The 19,088-nt window shown below is 41.0% G+C and overlaps 1 protein-coding gene across 19 annotated transcripts in view; it reads right to left on the bottom strand.

Annotated features, from left to right (window-relative positions):
• The window catches only part of dock7 (dedicator of cytokinesis 7), a 251,625-nt gene that overhangs the window by 31,224 nt on the left and 201,313 nt on the right, over window positions 1-19,088 (bottom strand). For 8 of the 19 annotated variants that reach the window (XM_060919936.1, XM_060919938.1, XM_060919940.1 and 5 more), the window contains 8 exons: window positions 13,333-13,429; window positions 9,543-9,560; window positions 3,550-3,603; window positions 3,136-3,232; window positions 2,919-3,053; window positions 2,680-2,832; window positions 2,421-2,579; window positions 1,872-1,972 (listed from right to left, as the gene is read on the bottom strand). In XM_060919936.1, the coding sequence (XP_060775919.1) occupies window positions 1,872-1,972; window positions 2,421-2,579; window positions 2,680-2,832; window positions 2,919-3,053; window positions 3,136-3,232; window positions 3,550-3,603; window positions 9,543-9,560; window positions 13,333-13,429 (814 nt within the window). The remainder of the gene's footprint in view (window positions 1-1,871; window positions 1,973-2,420; window positions 2,580-2,679; window positions 2,833-2,918; window positions 3,054-3,135; window positions 3,233-3,549; window positions 3,604-9,542; window positions 9,561-13,332; window positions 13,430-19,088) is intronic. The other 11 variants (XM_060919945.1, XM_060919947.1, XM_060919948.1 and 8 more) reach the window with 2 other exon arrangements.

The raw sequence follows: 19,088 nt of genomic DNA, 5'->3' as shown, positions 1-19,088 counted from the left end.
TTAACTATGTTGATATTATGCTGGCTGAAACGAGGATTCGTAATGCGGCAATTTGCATCACAGAATATGCCGCAGCGGTGCAGCCGCATGGACTCTGGGGCCTGTGATTGTATTGCCCAGACCAGTTGGTCTCCTATACCCCTTTTCCACCAAATCAGTTCCAGGGCTGGTTCGGAGCCGGTGCTGGTTCACAACTCGTTCAACTTGCGAGCCAGCTGAGAACCAGTTTGCTTTTCCATAGTTCACGGTGCTAAGGGAAGCCACGTCATTACGTCACTGTATACATCAGTTACGTTGCTGTATACGTCAGTTACGTCGCTACGTTTGCATAAACCTTGGCGCGAATATCGAAGCAAAAACAACACGGAAGAAGCAGCAGCAACAAAAACGACAACAATAATAATGGATGACTTCGCGTTTGTACAGCTGCTGCTTCTCGTCGCTTAAAAATGGCAATCTTTCGCAGTCTTGCGATTGTTGTTGGTCTTAACAACTCCGCCCCCCCGCTGACGTAAGCGGTTCTTTCCTCTGGCCCAGCAGAGAGTTGGTGCTAGCCTGGAACCGGTTTTTCTGGCCCAGAGCCAGTTCTTTGTCAGTGGAAACAGAAAACCCAGTTCCAAACTAAGCACTGGCCCCGAACCAGCCCTGGAACTGCTTTGGTGGAAAAGGGGCACTAGTGGAAAATCCTTAAAAAATGCTCTGATCCTAGTAGTAGAGTAGCCAATCAGAGCGCACATTTGCTCATATCCAGTAGGGCTGTAACGATACACCCAACTCACGATTCGATTCGTATCGCGATTTTTGACCCACGATTCGATACGCCCACGATTTTTTTAAAATGTTTTTTTAAAGTAGTAAATTTGACTTATTAACATTTACTTACTTACATTAACTATTTAATAACATATAATTCAGACCACTGCAGAGAATGAGTAATATGTATGCAAAAATGAACAAATGTATATCCAAAGATTGTTTTATTTCTCAAAATAATACTGTTGAGCCGGAAGCTCTGTTTTTTTCGGTTCTGAAAAAGTCATTTTTCCAAATCGTGTAAATCCGTTAAGATTTTTTTGGGGGGGGAGTGGCCCTCTCACTGTCTCACTCTCATAGGGCCAATGATTTTCTGTGATCGCGGAAAACAGATGGAAATTACGGAATTTTTATGGTGAAACATTGCTCGCGTGTCAAAATGTAACTGCCGCAGAAGGCTTCCGCCCAAGCAGACATGCCTTCAGTGTTGCCAGATATTGCTAACGTTTTCCACCCCAAAATATGTTCAAAACCAGCCAAAAAGCACCTAAACCTGCCCAATCTGGCAACACTGCATGCCTTTCCGGTCAAGTGATTGTGATTGGCTTGTGGCACACCTAGCCAGCCAATGAGCTGCTTGTTTACAGATTCGCTCCCCGCGTCGCAACCAGAATGGCGACCGCTTAAAAAAAATGAATCCTCTGCCAGTGGCGAGTGTGGACGTTGCGTGACTCACAGAAGATTGTCGCAGGTCGGCGAAAAAACGACTTACTAATAGATATTAAAAAAATAAAAGTAATTTAAGTAAGTTTAAAATGTAATTTAAATAAAAAGTAAAGTATTCATAAATTGAAGTTTGGAAGCGCCTCTGTTTTTGGGCTGAGGAGAAGTTTGAAAGGGTGTACCGCGATTCTGCCTTCTTGTATCGCGATACGGATCGTGGCTCTGCGTATCGCGATTTCGATTTCGATACGCATATCGTTACAGCCCTAATATCCAGTGAAACGTGGATAGAATAAATCAAATTGGATGACAAATGAAACTCCCAGAATTTGAAGCTTCTCCGCAGAAACAAATTCAGTATCAAAAATAAAGAGAAACAAAGCAAGTAATCTGACCTGTACATCAGATCAATAAGCATCTCTGGATCCTCTTGATGTTCCTTCATCTTAACTGTGTCGGACAAAATCATATGCAGGTTAAACACCAGGTCCTGAACCTAAAACGCACAAAAGCATATCACATTCATGGGACTTTTTTAAAATTAATATTACAGAACATTATTACTTCTGTTTCAAAATAAAAGTTGAGAAATGTAAAAAAAAAAAAAAAAGACGTGAAATAACATCTGGATTATAATTCTAAGACTTGAATAAAAGTACAAATGAATTTCAGAGATGTATTTTCAATCATATATTTCTGGCAGTTCACACTTGGCCCATAACATGCCTCATACCCATTATTCACTCTTCTGGCTCTACAAGCTTCAGAATCTTGAAGGATTTTCTGTTTGGCTAGAAACACCACCTCAAGTGTAACACACTTTTGTCCATGGGTGTCCAACAAGAAAAATTTCTGAACACCATTTGCAGATGGGTGCAAACTTAGAACCCCATCATCTCTAGCCAAAGCTGGAAAGCTGGTTTCAACAGTAGTTTAGAACTGACCTGGTCAGGGAATGTGGTCTCTCGGAGCTCCAGGTCCTCTTCAGCGTAGGTCAGGATGGTTTTGAGCGAGCGTCTCAGGAACTCCTCGTTAAAGTTTTGAGACGTGCCAACCAGAGACGATAGAGACATTGTCACCTGCATTTTCACTCTGGCGAAGTTCTGCATAACACAGAGATTCAGATCATTTGGTTAAGCTCAGGTACAACCTTGAATCATTTCTCAAGTTTAAAAAAAAAAAAAAAAAAAACGGTGTGCCCACATTTCCAATCTCAAAGTTCTGTCTCATTAGCAGGTAAAGTGAGGCGCTGGCGTGTGACCTAATGGTGCTGATGCTACTGCTGCAGTTCCTCAGCAGACGCAGACACAAATCAGCGCACTGCTCTGTCTCCTCCTCAAACAGCAGCTCGGGGAACTAAATACACACAACCCACCAGAGAAATATTAGCAGAACAGCACAACAGCATCGCGTACATGTTTTAATACTAAACCTGTGCTCACCTTTGAGACGAGAGCTCTCTGTGTCGCGAAGCAGTGCTGAAGATAGAGGGCGCTCTGGTTGCATGCCATACTGTGAAGCAGGACTTTGAGGACACCTCCCAGAATGCTCTCCTTCGACTCGGTCACAGACACAGTCTAGACAGAGTGTAAGCGTTACTTTTAAAAGATTACAACTCACCATATCAGGATCGGAAATCTGGCTTTATTAAATATTTACCTGCACTATGATTTCCAGAGTGTCAAGAATGATGAGATTGGCCTCGGTTGCCAGATTGCCGTCTATTAACGCCTCGTGTTCTAGTTCTGCCCTGGTTCTACAAAAGGGCAAAAACAGAGAACACATTTAGAATTGTTGTGTGCTGTGTGTTTAAAAAAAAAAAAAAAACCGCAAAGACCCTTTGAATGCTAAATCATCCCGGACAAGCATTCAAGGACATGTACACAGATGAAGCATCACTCTGTATCCAATCCAATGACGCTAAAGACATTCTTATAGCTCACAAATTGAGCACAAGGTAACACAGATGCAAAAGACTGCTCAGGCATCTTCCACTGTAATTAGTGTACAATGGGCCTAAGAGGAAGGAGGTGGTTTATGAAGACTTGTAGAGATTTATCTAAGCTTACAAACCTATCTAACAAGGCATCCTGGCTCCTCCCACTGCGCCGAAGGCTTTCCTTAAACCTGCACAGCACACCGCTCATTCACAACAAGCCATACAAACTTCAACAGCATAAAAGTTGCGAGACAGCGAGGTGAGAGCCAGTGCCCAACCAAGCACCCCTAGTGCATCCATAAAAAGCACCCATAGAAGTGGACCATGGATACGGGGGTAGGGTAGGGTTTGCAGGAAGAAAAAATAAATAAATAAAATCAGTAGGCTAATAATATGCACATGTGGAAGCTGGATTTGGAGTTCAGCAGTTCACATTGGCTTTGAATAAAGAAGCTAGGGTTAGTGATGCAGGTAGAATACAGTGAGTGAGTATAACACATGGGCACACATTAATAGAAGAGAAACGCACACACGGTTTAGTCATTTATCTGAGCAGAAACTCAAGATTCAAACGAAGGCTTTGTGGGGGGAAAAAAGCCTAAAATCACAACCGCAATATGCAATGAATGTAACATGACTGAACGTGCTGTTAGACGGGGAGGGAAGAAAAAAAAAAAGTGAAGCAGTGTTACTGCTGATAGCCTGAAGTTCATAATTTTCAAATAAATGCGCATGTCCTTTTCAATTTAAAAAAAAAAAAGTTTCACTGACTATACCACAGAAATTTGCCAAGAGTAAATTATTTATTCATTTATGAATGAACGACATGGTACACTTTTTTTAAAATCCATGTCTAGTTATTCAATTTTGCTAAATATCCACAAAACAAATTAGTCCTCATCACCTACATTATCGCAACGACAAACCGTTGTTCCCTCACCAGACTATTTTTATATCTTAACTTCAAGAAAGAAAAACAGATTTTGAACATGCAGAGCGGTCCGTCCTGAAGACTTTCCTATGTTACAGTTTTACCTCAGACTGTTACAAAGCATTGCCAACACATTTCTGTGGCGTGTCCAACACCAAACAAAATTCCCTGGGTAATTTGTAACTATAGAGAAAGCACATTATTATAAACCTGTGCTTTGCCTTACTATGGAATCAATTTTGTGCCAAAATGTTCATACAATACTTTTGAAATATCAAACAAAAACGACAAATCAAAATACAAAAAAAGGGTCAATTTTTTTAGACTGGCAAACAAATTATTCGTGTAATCGTGCAAAATATCCGTCTATTACTCTTCAGAAACCTTTTATTTTTGTTCCGCGTCTTTCTCAGTTTTGTTTGACGTAATTTATTTTGGTTGCGATTCCAGCTTTCCCGTTTGCGCTCCCTGACTTTTTGCTTGCAGTTTTGGCACAAACTTCACGTGTGGGTGGGCTGTCCAGGAATGCATTCCCATTGGCTAACTTGTGTTTGACTGACAGCTACGCTCAGCCATTCCCTGGAGGCTGTTGCGGCCATTTCCTACTCGGATTCTGGCGGACTGTTTGACGAGTGACCGATCCACTGACGGTAAACAAGGATCGAGTGGACTTCAGTGGTGACTATGATATTGAATTAATTCAACAAAGTGTAAATTTACAAATAGTCGCCACTGAAGGCCACTCGATCCTTGTTTACCGTCAATGGATCGGTCACTCGTCAAACAGTCCGCCAGAATCCGAGTAGGAAATGGCCGCAACAGCCTCCGGGGAATGGCTGAGCGTAGCTGTCAGTCAAACACAAGTTAGCCAATGGGAATGCATTCCTGGACAGCCCACCCACACGGGAAGTTTGTGCCAAAACTGCAAGCAAAAAGTCAGGGAGCGCAAATGAGAAATCTGGAATCGCAACCAAAATAAATTACGTCAAACAAAACTGAGAAAGACACGGAACAAAAATAAAAGGTTTCTGAAGAGTAATAGACTGATATTTTGCACGATTACACGAATAATTTGTTTGCCAGTCTAAAAAAATTGACTTTTTTTTTCTTTTTTTGTATTTTGATTTGTCGTTTTTGTTTGATATTTCAAAAGTATTGTATGAACATTTTGGCACAAAATTGATTCCATACCTTACAGCCAGCACTACTGTCAGAGCTGCTGCAGTATTATAGACAGGTTTGTCGTACTTGAGTCCAGGACTCGGACTTGAGTCCAACTCGTGCCCTAATTTTAAGGGCTCGTGACTCGACTCGGACTCGAGCACTGATGACTCGGACTCGTGCGTTAACTGCATTAGGAGTCGTAAATTGGAGACGAGGACTCAGATTTTTTTCTTTATTTTTGTAACATGCCATAATAATTTGGCATAAGATATTTATATCTACATTAATCTTGTACTAATTTTGTGCAAGAGTGTCACACCTGCATGCCTTGGCACATACATTAGATAGACTCTCAGGTGTGCTCCGGACAGCGCGCACGCCAAGCGGACTCTCGCACGCGCACCGTAAACGACTCACACCTGCACAGGATTAAGGCGCAATCAGCGCGCCTATAGACCCCTTCGCAGTAAACGTCATTCATACGTAAGAGGAAATTGCGCGCACAGCCTGGACCCAAAAAAGACTCCGCGACAGTAGAGACGAGAAGAAATATTTGGAAGAAATGCCTAGTTGTTGTGTTGTCGGGTGTCAGAATCGTAGCAGTGATGGGGTTAAAATGTTCAGAATTCCAGCAGGATCTCACCCATTCCAAGAAAATTGCCGACGTCTATGGCTACAAGCCATCAAACGTGTAGACTGGGATGAAAGCACCATCAAAAATGCGCGGGTTTGCAGCGCCCACTTCATCACAGGTAAGATCAGGCTATTTATTAAATCTTTCTTTTTTATTCTTTCTCGTCTTCGTTTATTGATGTAGCAAAATACTTTGGTAACGTTTGTCTGATTAGCTGGGTCATAGTTACACGACGTAATGAATATTGTTAGCATGTTAACTTAGCTTTGCATGCAATTTTGTTTGTAGGAGAGGTCTCGCTTGACTCAAGCAGTCCAGATTTTGTGCCATCATTATTTGTGTATGCCGAAAATCACAATTTTAAAGCAAGGATGGAAAGGTAAAATTGTGTGCCCTCACTCTAAATGCCAACTTACGTTGACTGCTCCAACCTAGCTCCCGCCCCGTTCAGTTTCATTTCTGGTCTCTGCCTCTCGCTTTTTACGCAGCTCTGATTTCTCTTAGCTGCACTCTTTACACCATCATTCCTTTCATGCCATTACCTCCTGCAAATTGCTGTTTAGTGTTGGTATTTGCTGTTGTAGCTAAAGCCACATTGCCATCACATCACTGGCATAATTTGATTAAAACAAAATGAATATGAATGTCCCATTGTTAATCAAGTTGTAGTCTCGCTGTAACCAGAATGTTGATGGCAGGCTACTTTTGTAAATAGTTTTTTTTTTTTGAGTTTGACATTTTTTGTAAATAGTATGACTGCCTTCAGGTATCAGAGGAAAACTTACTAACATCGTCCGTCCACTCTTTAATTAAATACGGATCCGGTCGGCGATGTCCACTTGTTAGAGTTAACTTATTTATGTAGCATTCTCGATCTTGTAACGACAATTGTTTTGCATAATCTGACAGCTCATAATGCCGGTCTATGGGCAGCGCCATTGTTTCTGAGTCCAGGCTGCGCGCGCATCCTAGCAGTGGTCGGTTTGTTCACAAACATGCGAAGGGGTCTATATAAAAACTGTGAAAACACACTTACTTTGCGAAGTATTGGGTTGCGTTGCTGACACTTTACCTAACTTTATTTCCCTGTTTGGTTTCCTGATCCCCGATTTCCTGTTTCTCGTCTTTGATCCTGCCGAGTCTCCGATAGCCTGTTTGTGCCTCGCTCGATCTAGTGTCTGTTTCACCGTTTTACGATTTTGCCTGCTGTTCTGGATTGTTTACCTGTTTTCGTTTGTATTAATAAACACACCTTCTGCACTTACAGCCGTCTCCCAACCATCTCTGACAGAATACTTCACACTCCCTGATAAAGAGAAGCACATTCACCTGTTCATACGTCATGTTCCGGAACAAATTAATGTTAATGGCGCTGAAACAGCCACCGTCAAATGGTGCGGTTGGAGTGTTGGACTCGACTCAAAATTTTTTAATGACTTGGACTCGAACACTGGGGACTCAAGACTGGACTCGAGGTTTAGTGACTTGACTACAACACTGATTATAGAAAATTAATCAACACTTTGTGGCCAATCAGATTCGAGAACTCAACAGCACTGTGGTATAAATTAGATAAATTATATATTGTATTATACGGTTTGCTTTACTTTGCTGTAATGACTTATAAATCATACTATCCAGCGTCAGCCAGAAGAGGACGGCTTCCCCTTTTAGCCTGGTTCCTCAAAGTCTCCTCCTCGTGCTGAGTGAGTTGTTTCTTGTCATAGTCACATCTGGTTTGCTCATTAGGGATCTAGACTGAGGTTTGTGCGAAGCTTTTTTGTGTGTGTGTGTGTGTGTGTGTGTGTGTGTGGAAATCCCTGTTATCAAAAACACTGCATAAATAAAGTTAAGGAAAGTCGGTTTTCTCACCCATCACTAAAGTATGCTTTCTAATTCCAGCAAATTACTGCAGTCAAAGCTTTAGAGTTTGCAATTTAACTGGAATACGTGACCGAATGTTTAGGGCCTGGTCACTGTTTACAATGTTACACAAAAATGAAGAACCTATAAAAACTGCAATGGCATTAAACATCCCAGGATAAAATGCAACAGGAAATCTAACTTTAAGGGACATTTAAAAAAAAAAAAACACCCATCCACTAGAGTCTACGGAAGCCGAGAGAGGCCCTTCATATAATCCTTTTTTTTTTTATTCACCTTGTTATTCCGAGATAACGACAATTCAGGATCTCGAGAAAACAACACAACTAATTCGAGATCTCGAGAAAACAAAACCGTTATTTCGAGATCTCGAGAAAACAAAACGATTATTCCGTGATCTCGAGAAAACAAAACAATTATTTCATGATCTCGAGTAAACAGCTGAAATGGTTCATTCAGGTACGCCAAGAGACTTGTGATATGCTGACTTTGGGGCTATTTCTCATTCTGTATAGACGCAACTTTGGTCATTAGAATGTCTGGAATAATCGATCACCTAATAAGGCAATATTTTGATCAGGGGTTGACACAGGGAGAGATTGCATTAAGTCTTTTAATAAGGGATAATTTCAAAATTAGTCTGCAGCACCTCCACAGAAGACTGGCCCGGCTTCGTCTCTACCGACGGAGATACAGTGATCCAGCTGAGATCATGAAATAATAGTTTTGTTTTCTCGAGATCACGGAATAATTGTTTTGTTTTCTCGAGATCTCGAAATAACGGTTTTGTTTTCTCGAGATCTCGAATTAGTTGTGTTGTTTTCTCGAGATCCTGAATTAATTATGTCGTTATCTCGGGATAACAAGGTGAATTAAAAAAAATGATTATATGAAGGGCCTCTCTCGGCTTCCGTAAGAGTCTTCTTTAATGGCAGATTTCTTTAATAAATTGCAGAACCACCAAATATGAAATCAAGTGCAAAATTCTACACGGAAAACAGTCATTTATATTATATAGCACAAAACCGTTAGAGTTTTGGGTTTGATAGATGTTCCTTCATTATCATAACGAACAACAAACAGTGCATGTTAAACTTACACAAAAACGTTACAATAAATCTCCAATTCAACTATACAGAAAGGAGTCCTGGGTTGACCGAGATATTATTTCGGTATCACTGTATAACAGTGGCTGTTATACACACACTAATTCAAATTAAGGCCTTGAGTGCATAAACACAAAGACCATCTCTAATGCTGCTTGCTGTAATGTGGAAAAATGACTGAATCACACCACCCAAGCAGCCACCCTTTTCCTTCCCAAGCGCACGTGCACACACCATGTCACAGAGCAATCCCAGTTACAAAGACACAGCAGTCCAGCTTCAACCGGAGCACTTTAAGCATGAGGCAAGAAGAGCAAGAGGGGAGGCAGTTCTTATACTCGAGGGGGTTAGCAAAGGGAGGTTGTTTATAAAAAAATAAATAATAATCACACTTCTGTTATACAATACCTGACTGATCTGTGGCCCCTAGACACAGTACATAAAAGAACAAGGTCAAATGGAGGGGTTATTCCACACCAAAATAGTTAAGGGAGTAACAATGTGCAATGCTCTCTGTACTGAAGGGACACAGGCGGGCCATGATTATAAAATAATAAATAAATACGTTAAATAAAAGGTAGAGGATGTACGAACTAGAACATGGCTCTTTGCTTTATTCAATCGTATACCACAGCAAAATTGCCAAATGACTAAATTTTTGATTGCACATTTTATTCATTAAATAAAATGTATTATTATTAATAATAAATAAAATGTAATTTATCGTTAAATTCAGACATGTTCGTTCCTGTTATCACTTAACAACTACAGTTGTGCTCAGAAGTTGACATACAGGGACATGAACGTCATGGCAATATTGTGCTTTCAGTGATTTCTTTGATCTGTTCTTTTTTCTGTGGCAGAATGACTGGACAACATACATCTGCAAGAGAAAAAAAAATAAACAATTCGGTGCAGAAGTTTTAATTCATTTTGGGTTTTCAACACAGGGTCAAAATTCTACATACATCCACTTAGATTATCATCTCAGTGGTGCTGAAAGGTCCAAAACGTCAACTTGCCAAGGCCATATAACTTTTTGTTAGTGATCATGATCGACTACAGCTGGTAGCTTCTCTGTGCCAACATGGTGCGAAGCCATGACCTAATGGTTAGAGAAGCAGCTTTGGGACCAAAAGGTTACCGGTTCGATTCCCTGGACCAGCAGGAATGGCTCAAGTACCCTTGAGTAAGGCACCTAAACCCCCAACTGCTCCCCCCAGGCTGTTCTGGGTTTGTTGTACGGCGCTCTGGATAAGAGCATCTGCTAAATGCCATGAATGTAATGTCATGTAACATAAAAAGGGTTTGTTTGACAGCAATCACTAGATTAATCAACACACAGTATAATGGGGAAAAGTCCAAGGAGCTCAGTGCAGATCTGAGAAAGAGGATCATAGATTTACACACTCAGGAATGTCTCTCGGAGCCATTTCTAAACAACTGCAGATTCCAAGATCATCATTTCAAACAACTGTATGTACATACGTACGTACAAGTTATTAGGAGGTGTAGACACTTTGCCAATTCACTTTGTTGGAAGAAGACTTAAACTGTCACCCTCAGCCAAGAGGAAATTATTTTGGATGGTCAGGAACAACCCAGGAACCACCAAAAGCACAGGCCTGCCATGAACTGGAAGCTACTGGGACATTGTCTATGGTCAAGCAAGTTTTACATCGCCATGGACTGAAAGGCTGCTGTCCAAGAAAGAAGCCCCTGCTTCAAAATCAACACCTTTAAGCTCAACTCAAGTTTGCAGCTAAGCACAGGGACAAAGAAAAAACCTTCTGGAGGAAAACTTTTATGGTTCGATGAGACAGAGATTGAGTTGAGGTGTTTGGCCACAATGGCCAGAGGCACACAGGAACACTGTACAAACTTAAGCATGGTGGTAGTATAGCATCATGCTCTGGGGCTGTTTTGCTGCCAGTGGAACTGTAATACTGGAGGACTACTTCAAAATGCTTCAGCATAACCTCAAACCATCAGAAACTTGGACATAATTGGGTGTTCCAACAGAACAATGACCGCAAACACACATCAGAGCTGGTTGTGGAATGGACCAAACAGGCTTAAAACAAATCCTGACCTCAACCCTATTGAAAATATGTGGACTGTGCATAAGAGCCAGATCCAAGCCAGAAAACACACAAATTTAATTGAACTCTACTAATTTTGTTATGAAGACTGGTCAAATATCCAACCAGAATTCTGCCAAAAGCTTGTTGATGGCTACCAAAAGCATCTGGTCAAGGTGAAATGTGCTAAGGGACATTTATTTATTTATTTATTTATTTATTTGGTGTGCTGTATGTACAATTCTGTCCCTCTGTTGATTTCAGAAACCCCAAAATAAACTAAACTTGTGTACCAATCTCTGAGGGCTTTTTCCTATTAGAAACACATGTTGTATAAATCATTCCATCACAGAAACAGACGAGAACAAATAAGTCACTGAAAGCCCAAAATTGTCCTCATTGCATTCATGCCCCTGTATGTAATCTTCTGACCGCAACTGTACAAGTAGTTATTCTCTCACTTTCTCCTGAAATGAATAAGACCCAAAAAAGCAGCTTGTATCCAATAAACTAAAAACCACACTGTTCCCAGGTTCTTCTAAAAAAAATTTTTTTTTAATTGTCTGGTTCCAAATTTGTCTCACTTTTAAGGTTTCCATCTGACTCACCCTCATAGTCGTCCGCTCAACTGCCGTTATAGAAATTTAATCAACACCTTCTGACCAATAAAATGCAGGAGTTCAACAGTGCTGTGGTATAATTTTTTTTGACCCTGATTCCGAATTTATTTTATTGAATAACAGTTAAAGGTCCCATGGCATGAAATTTTCACTTTGAGTTTTTGTAACGTTAAAATGAGTTCCTCTGACCTTCTTAAGTCACCCCAGTGGCTAGAAATTTCATAATGTGTAAACCAAACTATGCCCAACATTTGAGAATGGCGCGTCAAAACGGCGCGTTGATAAACTCTTCCCTTTACTACGTCAGCAAGGGAGATGATCCCCACGCCCCCCCTCTGGATTCCCACCCACTGTATGGATTGCCCCGCCCAGTTGTAGTGAGGAGACCATAGAGGACACAACATGGCGTCACCTAAGCGAGTGAAACATGGAAATTGCGCTGTACATGGATGTGACAACACAGAAAAGAGTGTTTTTACTGCCGACGGGAGAGCCCCTGAAGACGCAGTGGCTTAATTTTATTTACTTCAATAATACGCCGTCGAGTCTACCTAAGACGGTGTATGTTTGTCGGAAGCATTTTCCTGAGGAATGTTTCCACAACTTGGGACAGTACAGGGCAGGTTTTGCACATCAGCTGTCACTGAAGCCTGGGTCCGTACCAAGCATCCCTGCCGCATCAGCCACAAACACCGAACAAGTAAGTGTATAACTGTTAAGTCGTTTTGCCGTGTTTTAAAATCGGTGCCATGTTAGCCTTGCAATGGCTACATTAGCTGTGCAGCTAACCGCTTCCTGCAGTTAGCCAGCCAGGTACTCTGTGCTACAAAACCAAAAAGCATGCAGCATACTCTGTTATAATAGCCAATCAAAACAGTTTTTACAAAGACACCCACATTCTTTTTTTTAAGTCACTCGTTCATTTTATTTGTTTGTTCAGTAAAAACCCAAACATTTGTTGAATTTATTTTATTTCCTCGCGTCGCACCTTAATGATGTCAGCGCGCGGTATTTTTCCCTTCGCGGTTTGTTCCTTCTCTCTCGCCATAGTAAGACACCCACATCCGCTTGTTCTGACCCACTGGAGGTAGCGTCACAGTGCTGTTAGCCAATCAGAGGTAACACGTTTACATGTCATGAATATTAATGATAAGACCCGCCCCCACCCTCTACCCTTCCCCGCCTCCTGCTTCTCATTAGCAAAACGACGCACTGGGAAAAGGGCTGAAATGGGGCTTTCTCCCAAGAGGCTATATCTATGTGCCGAGGGTTCATTTCGAGAAAGGCTGCGGATATAACATCCGGAAACCTCCACGAGCCCGTTTAAAGCATCAACAAACCACCATGCCATGGGACCTTTAAATTCTTTCTGACTATTTTTTTCTTTATATAGTGTGGATAGAACGTACCAAATATAAAAATGTCAAGTGTTTTTATTTTATAGTTGGAAAATAAAATTGGCAAAAAAAAAAAAGCCAAGGCTCTGAGTGGTCATACTTGTCCATCTTTTCACTGTTCTGGCGCCAGTGTGTCATGTCTTTCCTCCAGCGCAGGTTCTCTTGACTGCCAAACGCACTGCCTGATGGACTGCGTTCTGAAAGAGAGAGAAGCTTCTGTTTATAAAAAAAAAAAAGCTGCCGTTCAGATGCTGTTCTGTTTTTTTTTCCCGTGTTGGTATAACAGTGGAAGATTACTATTTTAGTTGAGGTCAGTTGTCAATTTTGTGGTGTGAAACTGATATGCCAGCACTGTTGTGGTGGATGGGATGAGACTTGCAAAATCTGCCTACGCAGCTGTATAAAAAAAAAAAATACACACACACACACCTCATCTCAAGCCATTTCAATGAACATTCAACTGTTTACATTTCTTGAGTACTTTATTAAAACACATAAGTGACAACGCTTACATTATTTATTATCACATTATGCAATACATCCAGTACTGGAAATAACGTGTATTATTTTTTTCGCGGTCCAAATCCTGCGCTCTGATTGGCTGGCGAGCGGGTCTGTATCCTACGATACGGACCCCGGTTACGGACCTCTGGCGACTCGCTCGTTCACCAAAAAAAAAAACAAAAAAAAAACATAGTAGCATTTTTTGTCAACATTTATCTTTTTTTTATGAGCTTTATTTATAAGATTATCAAAAATCTTATAAATTTTTGCCAGCATTTCTCAGGAGAATAGCATTAATTTTACAGCATGGATGGTGATAACGACAGTGTTCACAGCGAAACCAAGTTTTACTACCCTGAGGAAGAAGAAATAAAAGAAAACATTTCAGGAGAAAGCTAAAACCTGTAATTTGCTAACACTGAGCAAAAACATGGCTGAATCCTGAATGACTCCTATGTGTATAAATAGGGGACTACATAGGCCACAAAATGTTTTTTCCTGCCATGGAAGTGCACTTGTATACCGAGGAGGAAGCAATTTGCATTACAGCCGTGAATGAGGATTCAAAATAGCATTAATTTTCCAGCATGGATAGCGATCACGACAATGTTCACAGTGAAAGCAAGTTTTACTACCCTGAGGAAGACAAAATAAAAGAAAACATTTCAGGAGAAAGCCAAAAACCTCTAACTTGTTAACAGTTTGATCTCATTAGTTAATGAGCATGTTATCCTAATACATAATATTATGTTAGGTAAAAACTTTAAACCAGTACAATCTCTTCTTCAAAGTTTCACCAAATGGCTTTATTTATGCAATATCTCATCTCATTATCTCTAGCCGCTTTATCCTGTTCTAAAGGGTCGCAGGCAAGCTGGAGCCGATCCCAGCTGACTACGGGCAAAAGGCGGGGTACACCCTGGACAAGTCGCCAGGTCATCACAGGGCTGACACATAGACACAGACAACCATTCACACTCATTCACACCTACGGTCAATTTAGAGTCACCAGTTAACCTAACCTGCATGTCTTTGGACTGTGGGGGAAACCGGAGCACCCGGAGGAAACCCACGCGGACACGGGGAGAACATGCAAACTCCGCACAGAAAGGCCCTCACCGGCCACGGGGCTTGAACCCAGGCCTTCTTGCTGTGAGGCGACAGCGCTAACCACTACACCACCGTGCCGCCCATTTACGCAATATAAAAGGTCATAATATTTTATAACTTTGGTCGAGCAAAAACACTGAGCATAAACATGGCTGAATCCTGAATGACTCAGTTTTGTATAAATAGGGGACTACGTAGGTGGCAAAATGTAGTTTTTTTTCCTGCCATGGAATTGCACTTGTATACCAAGGAGGAAGCCATTTGCATTACAGCCGTGAATGAGGATTCAAAATGGCGCCCCGGCTCGGTTTTCCCTTTTGTGCGCTCTCGTTTTCTGTTAGAATTTGATAAAGAAAAAAATAAACATATTATTTACCAGCTTAAGGTCGGTCTGTATGGTGAAATACCGTGACCTCGGCCTTGAATACTGACCTCGGCCCAGAGGGCCTCGCTCAGTACTTTCAAGACCTCAGTCACGGTATTTCACGATACGGACCTCCCAGCTGGTAAATAACACACATACACACGTACATGTTAGGTCTCAAGTTTGTCTATTTATGCGAGTTATATCCTTCACTGCACATGGAGCTAGGAGAGACGCAACTGTGCTCTGCTGTGAACTACTTGTTTTATGGTCTGAATGACAAAGTTCACTTTGGTCTAAAGCTAGCTCTAAAAAGTTACCTTTTCTCAGGGTCCTTTATTGAAGCAAACGCAATGCCAGACCCATGCTTTCTTGACCCTTCAAGCTCAGACTTAAAGTTGAGTTCCTTTTTAGAAAGAAATTCTGTTTTTCACTCCAGGCTAGGAGACATCGGTTTTCAACAAGTTTTTTGCCCTGACTGGACTATGGGGATCTACTCTTTATACAGTTATGGTCAGAAGTTGACATACATAGACATAAATGTCATCTTGGATATGAAGGTCATGGCAATATTTAGACTTTCAGTAATTTCTTTGAACTGTTCTTTTTCTGTGGCAGAATGATTGTACAGCATACATCTTTAATTTAAAAAAAAAAAAAAAAACTAGAATTTGGTGCACAAGTTTTAATTTTCTTTGGGCTTTCTGAAATCAACACACGGTCAAAAATATGCATACAGCACACCTAATATTTGGGTAAAATGTCTCTTCGCAAGATTCACCTTGACCAAACATTTTTGTTTACCATGAACAAGCTTCTGGCAGAATTCTGGTTGGACATTTCATGACTCTTCATGGTAGAATTGGTAGAGTTCAATTAAATGTGTTCTTTTCTTGGCATGGACTCTACTTATAAGCACGGTCCATATATTTTCAATAGGGTTGAAGTCAGGACTTGTTTTAAGCTTAATGTTAGCCTGCTTTATCCTCCACAACCAGCTCTGATGCATGTTTGGGTTCATTGTCCTGTTGTGAGTCCCAAGTCATGTTCAAGTTTCTGATGGTTTATGCTGAAGAATTCTGAGGTAGTCTTCCTTCATTATTCCATCCACTTTGTGCAATGAACCAGTTCCACTGGCAGCAAAACAGCCGCAGAGCATGATGATCCTACCACCATCACCAGCTGGTACAGTGTTCCTCTGTACATGGTGGTCATTGTGGCCAAACAACTCAATCTTCATCTCATCTGACCATACAGCTATCCTCCAGAAGGCTTTTTCTTTGTCCGTGTGGTCAGCTTCAAACTTTAGTTAAGCTTGAAGGTGTCAATTTTGGAACAGGGAGTTATTTCTTGGATAGCAGCCTCTTAGTCCATGGTGATCTGAACTATAGACAGTGATCCATCAGCTTCCAGTTCATGGCAGGGCTGTGCCATGGTGGTTCCCAGGTTGTTCCTGACCATCCAAACCAATTTCCTTTCAGCTGAGGGTGACAGTTTGGGGTTTTTTGAAGCAAAGTGGCTTGGCAAAGTGACTACACCTCACAATAACTTGGATACAACTGTATGAACTGATCTTGGAATTTGCAGTTGTTTAGAAATGGCTCCAAGAGACATTCCAGAGTCGTGTATATCTGCAATCATCTTTCTCAGATCTGCACTAAGCTCCTTGGACTTTCCCATTTTACTGTGTGTTGGTCAATCCAATGAGTGCTATAAACAAACCCTTTTTTTTAAATTAAAGATGTATGTTGTACAATCAATCATTCTGCCACAGAAAAAGAGCAGTTCAGTGAAATTACTGAAAGCCCAAATACTGCCATGACATTCATATCAAAGATGACATTCATGTCACTGTATGCAAACTTCTGACCACAATTGTAAATACACCTGAACAGTACTTAAAGAAATTGGACACCATCACTGTGCCTTACGTTTTATTACTGGCTGCGGCAATCTCGTACATCATTGTACTCTGTAGAATACAGCAAATTGTCCATCTCTGTCTGTTTGCAGACTTCTACACTGGTTGGTGTTTGTTTATAAATCTGTTCTTAGGCTAGTTCCTCTTTATCTTTCTTGATACTTGCATCTAAAACAAAAATCGACGTGGGCTGTGCTCTAATAACACAAAGACATTGGTCCCTGAAGTGAGAACAGACTTGGGGAGTGGGGTGTCTTTTAAATATGTTGTTCCTTCGTCCTGGAACAATTGACAAAGGGACTTGAAACTGTCAAAGCTGATAACCCTGATCAGGGTGAATTTAAATCCATTCTAAAAGATAAGAGAAAATACCTCTCTTGTACAATGCACTTGCTTTTAAATTTCTATTTTATGTTTTTAATTGAATTCTTAACCTTGAGCTTTTATGGCATTTTAAATGAATACTATTTTATCTGTAATGTTGCACCAGGTGTATTTTTTTTGTATGGATGTATTTTTATTGTTATATTGTTTATGCCACCTTCTTGGCCAGGTCACTCTTGGAAAAGAGATTTTAATATTAATGAGTCTTTTACCTGGTTAAATAAAGGATATTGACTGAGTTGATGTACGGTATACAGTTAATATCACCACAAATTAATGTAATGTAAACAGCGTATCTGACCAAATGACTATGTAAATACAACTGTAACAAATAAGAACAAAATTAAAGTTGTGCCTACTGAATGTGCATCAGACACTTAATGTGTCATTACGACGGATGGATGGACGGACGGACGGACGATTATACATTTAACAGAAATTAATGCATTTCTTAATTCTAGCCAATTTTTCCTTTCATAAAAATGAGGAAATAACCTCTACTACTATTCCCAAGAGGCTCACAGATATGTCAGGAGCCAAAAAAGCAAGCTGTTTTAGCCGTCTGGTTATTATCTCAATGTGAAATTAACAAATGAAATCGAATCGACCATCTTTGTGAAATGTCACCGCTCCGCTCCTGGTTTTTAAGGCATGTTCAAGATCATCTGATCATTGGATATTACCTAATCACACCTCCTGATAATGCATTCATTCTAACCCAACCCCTTTTTACACTTACATCACTCGTATGTCTATGAAGGTTCTTAGTCATCTAGGTCATCATAAACCGTAAGTGCTAAAGAAGGCAACTGGACTTGCTTGAAATTCTTGAAGACGTTTCACCCCTCATCCAAAAGGCTTCTTCAGTTCTGCCTCACGAGTCAGGAGTTTCAGGTATTTATCCTCTAGTGGACCAAAAGCAACCCTCAGGAAAGTTGTCGAGGTCACAGGGGTCATTGACCCTCTCTGTCATCCTGCAGATGTTAGGGTCGCTGGAGGCCGGGTGTGAATGGTGTTAGCAGCCTAGAGGTTCGGTCTCAGACCACCTCCTCTGTTTGGTGATGGCTGTTCCAGGTTGACAAAGATGGCTTCTTTTACTCCTCTTTCAAACCACCAATCTTCAACCAGTGATTTGAAGACTGGTGGTTTGAAAGAGGAGGAAAAGAAGCCATCTTCATCAACCTGGAATGACCATCAGTGAACAGAGGAGGTGGTCTGAGACACCACTTATCAGCCACCTACAATGCAGTCCTTGGTACACTTCTCAGGCTACATCCACACGACAACGGCAACGAGATTTTATTAAAAAAAATATCGCGTCAACATGGGCAACGGATCAGTAAAATATCAGGTCCATATGGCAACGCAACGCTTGCTGAAAACGATGCAATACACATGCCACACCTCTACGTGCGCTGTAAGACGGTCCCATCGGAGACACCAGAACAATAGAAGTAGGACGCATGCGCATAAACCCCTTCTTCTACCCGGCGTGAAGCACTCACAGGAACAAACACACAACAAGAAGATGGCTGCGACTACGCGAGGAAATCGTCCCTTCTGTGTGTACAAA

The sequence above is a fragment of the Neoarius graeffei genome, chromosome 4 (assembly GCF_027579695.1).
Source record: "Neoarius graeffei isolate fNeoGra1 chromosome 4, fNeoGra1.pri, whole genome shotgun sequence".
In the NCBI taxonomy this organism is placed as follows: domain Eukaryota; kingdom Metazoa; phylum Chordata; class Actinopteri; order Siluriformes; family Ariidae; genus Neoarius; species Neoarius graeffei.
This window is presented reverse-complemented; position numbering and strand designations above follow the sequence as displayed.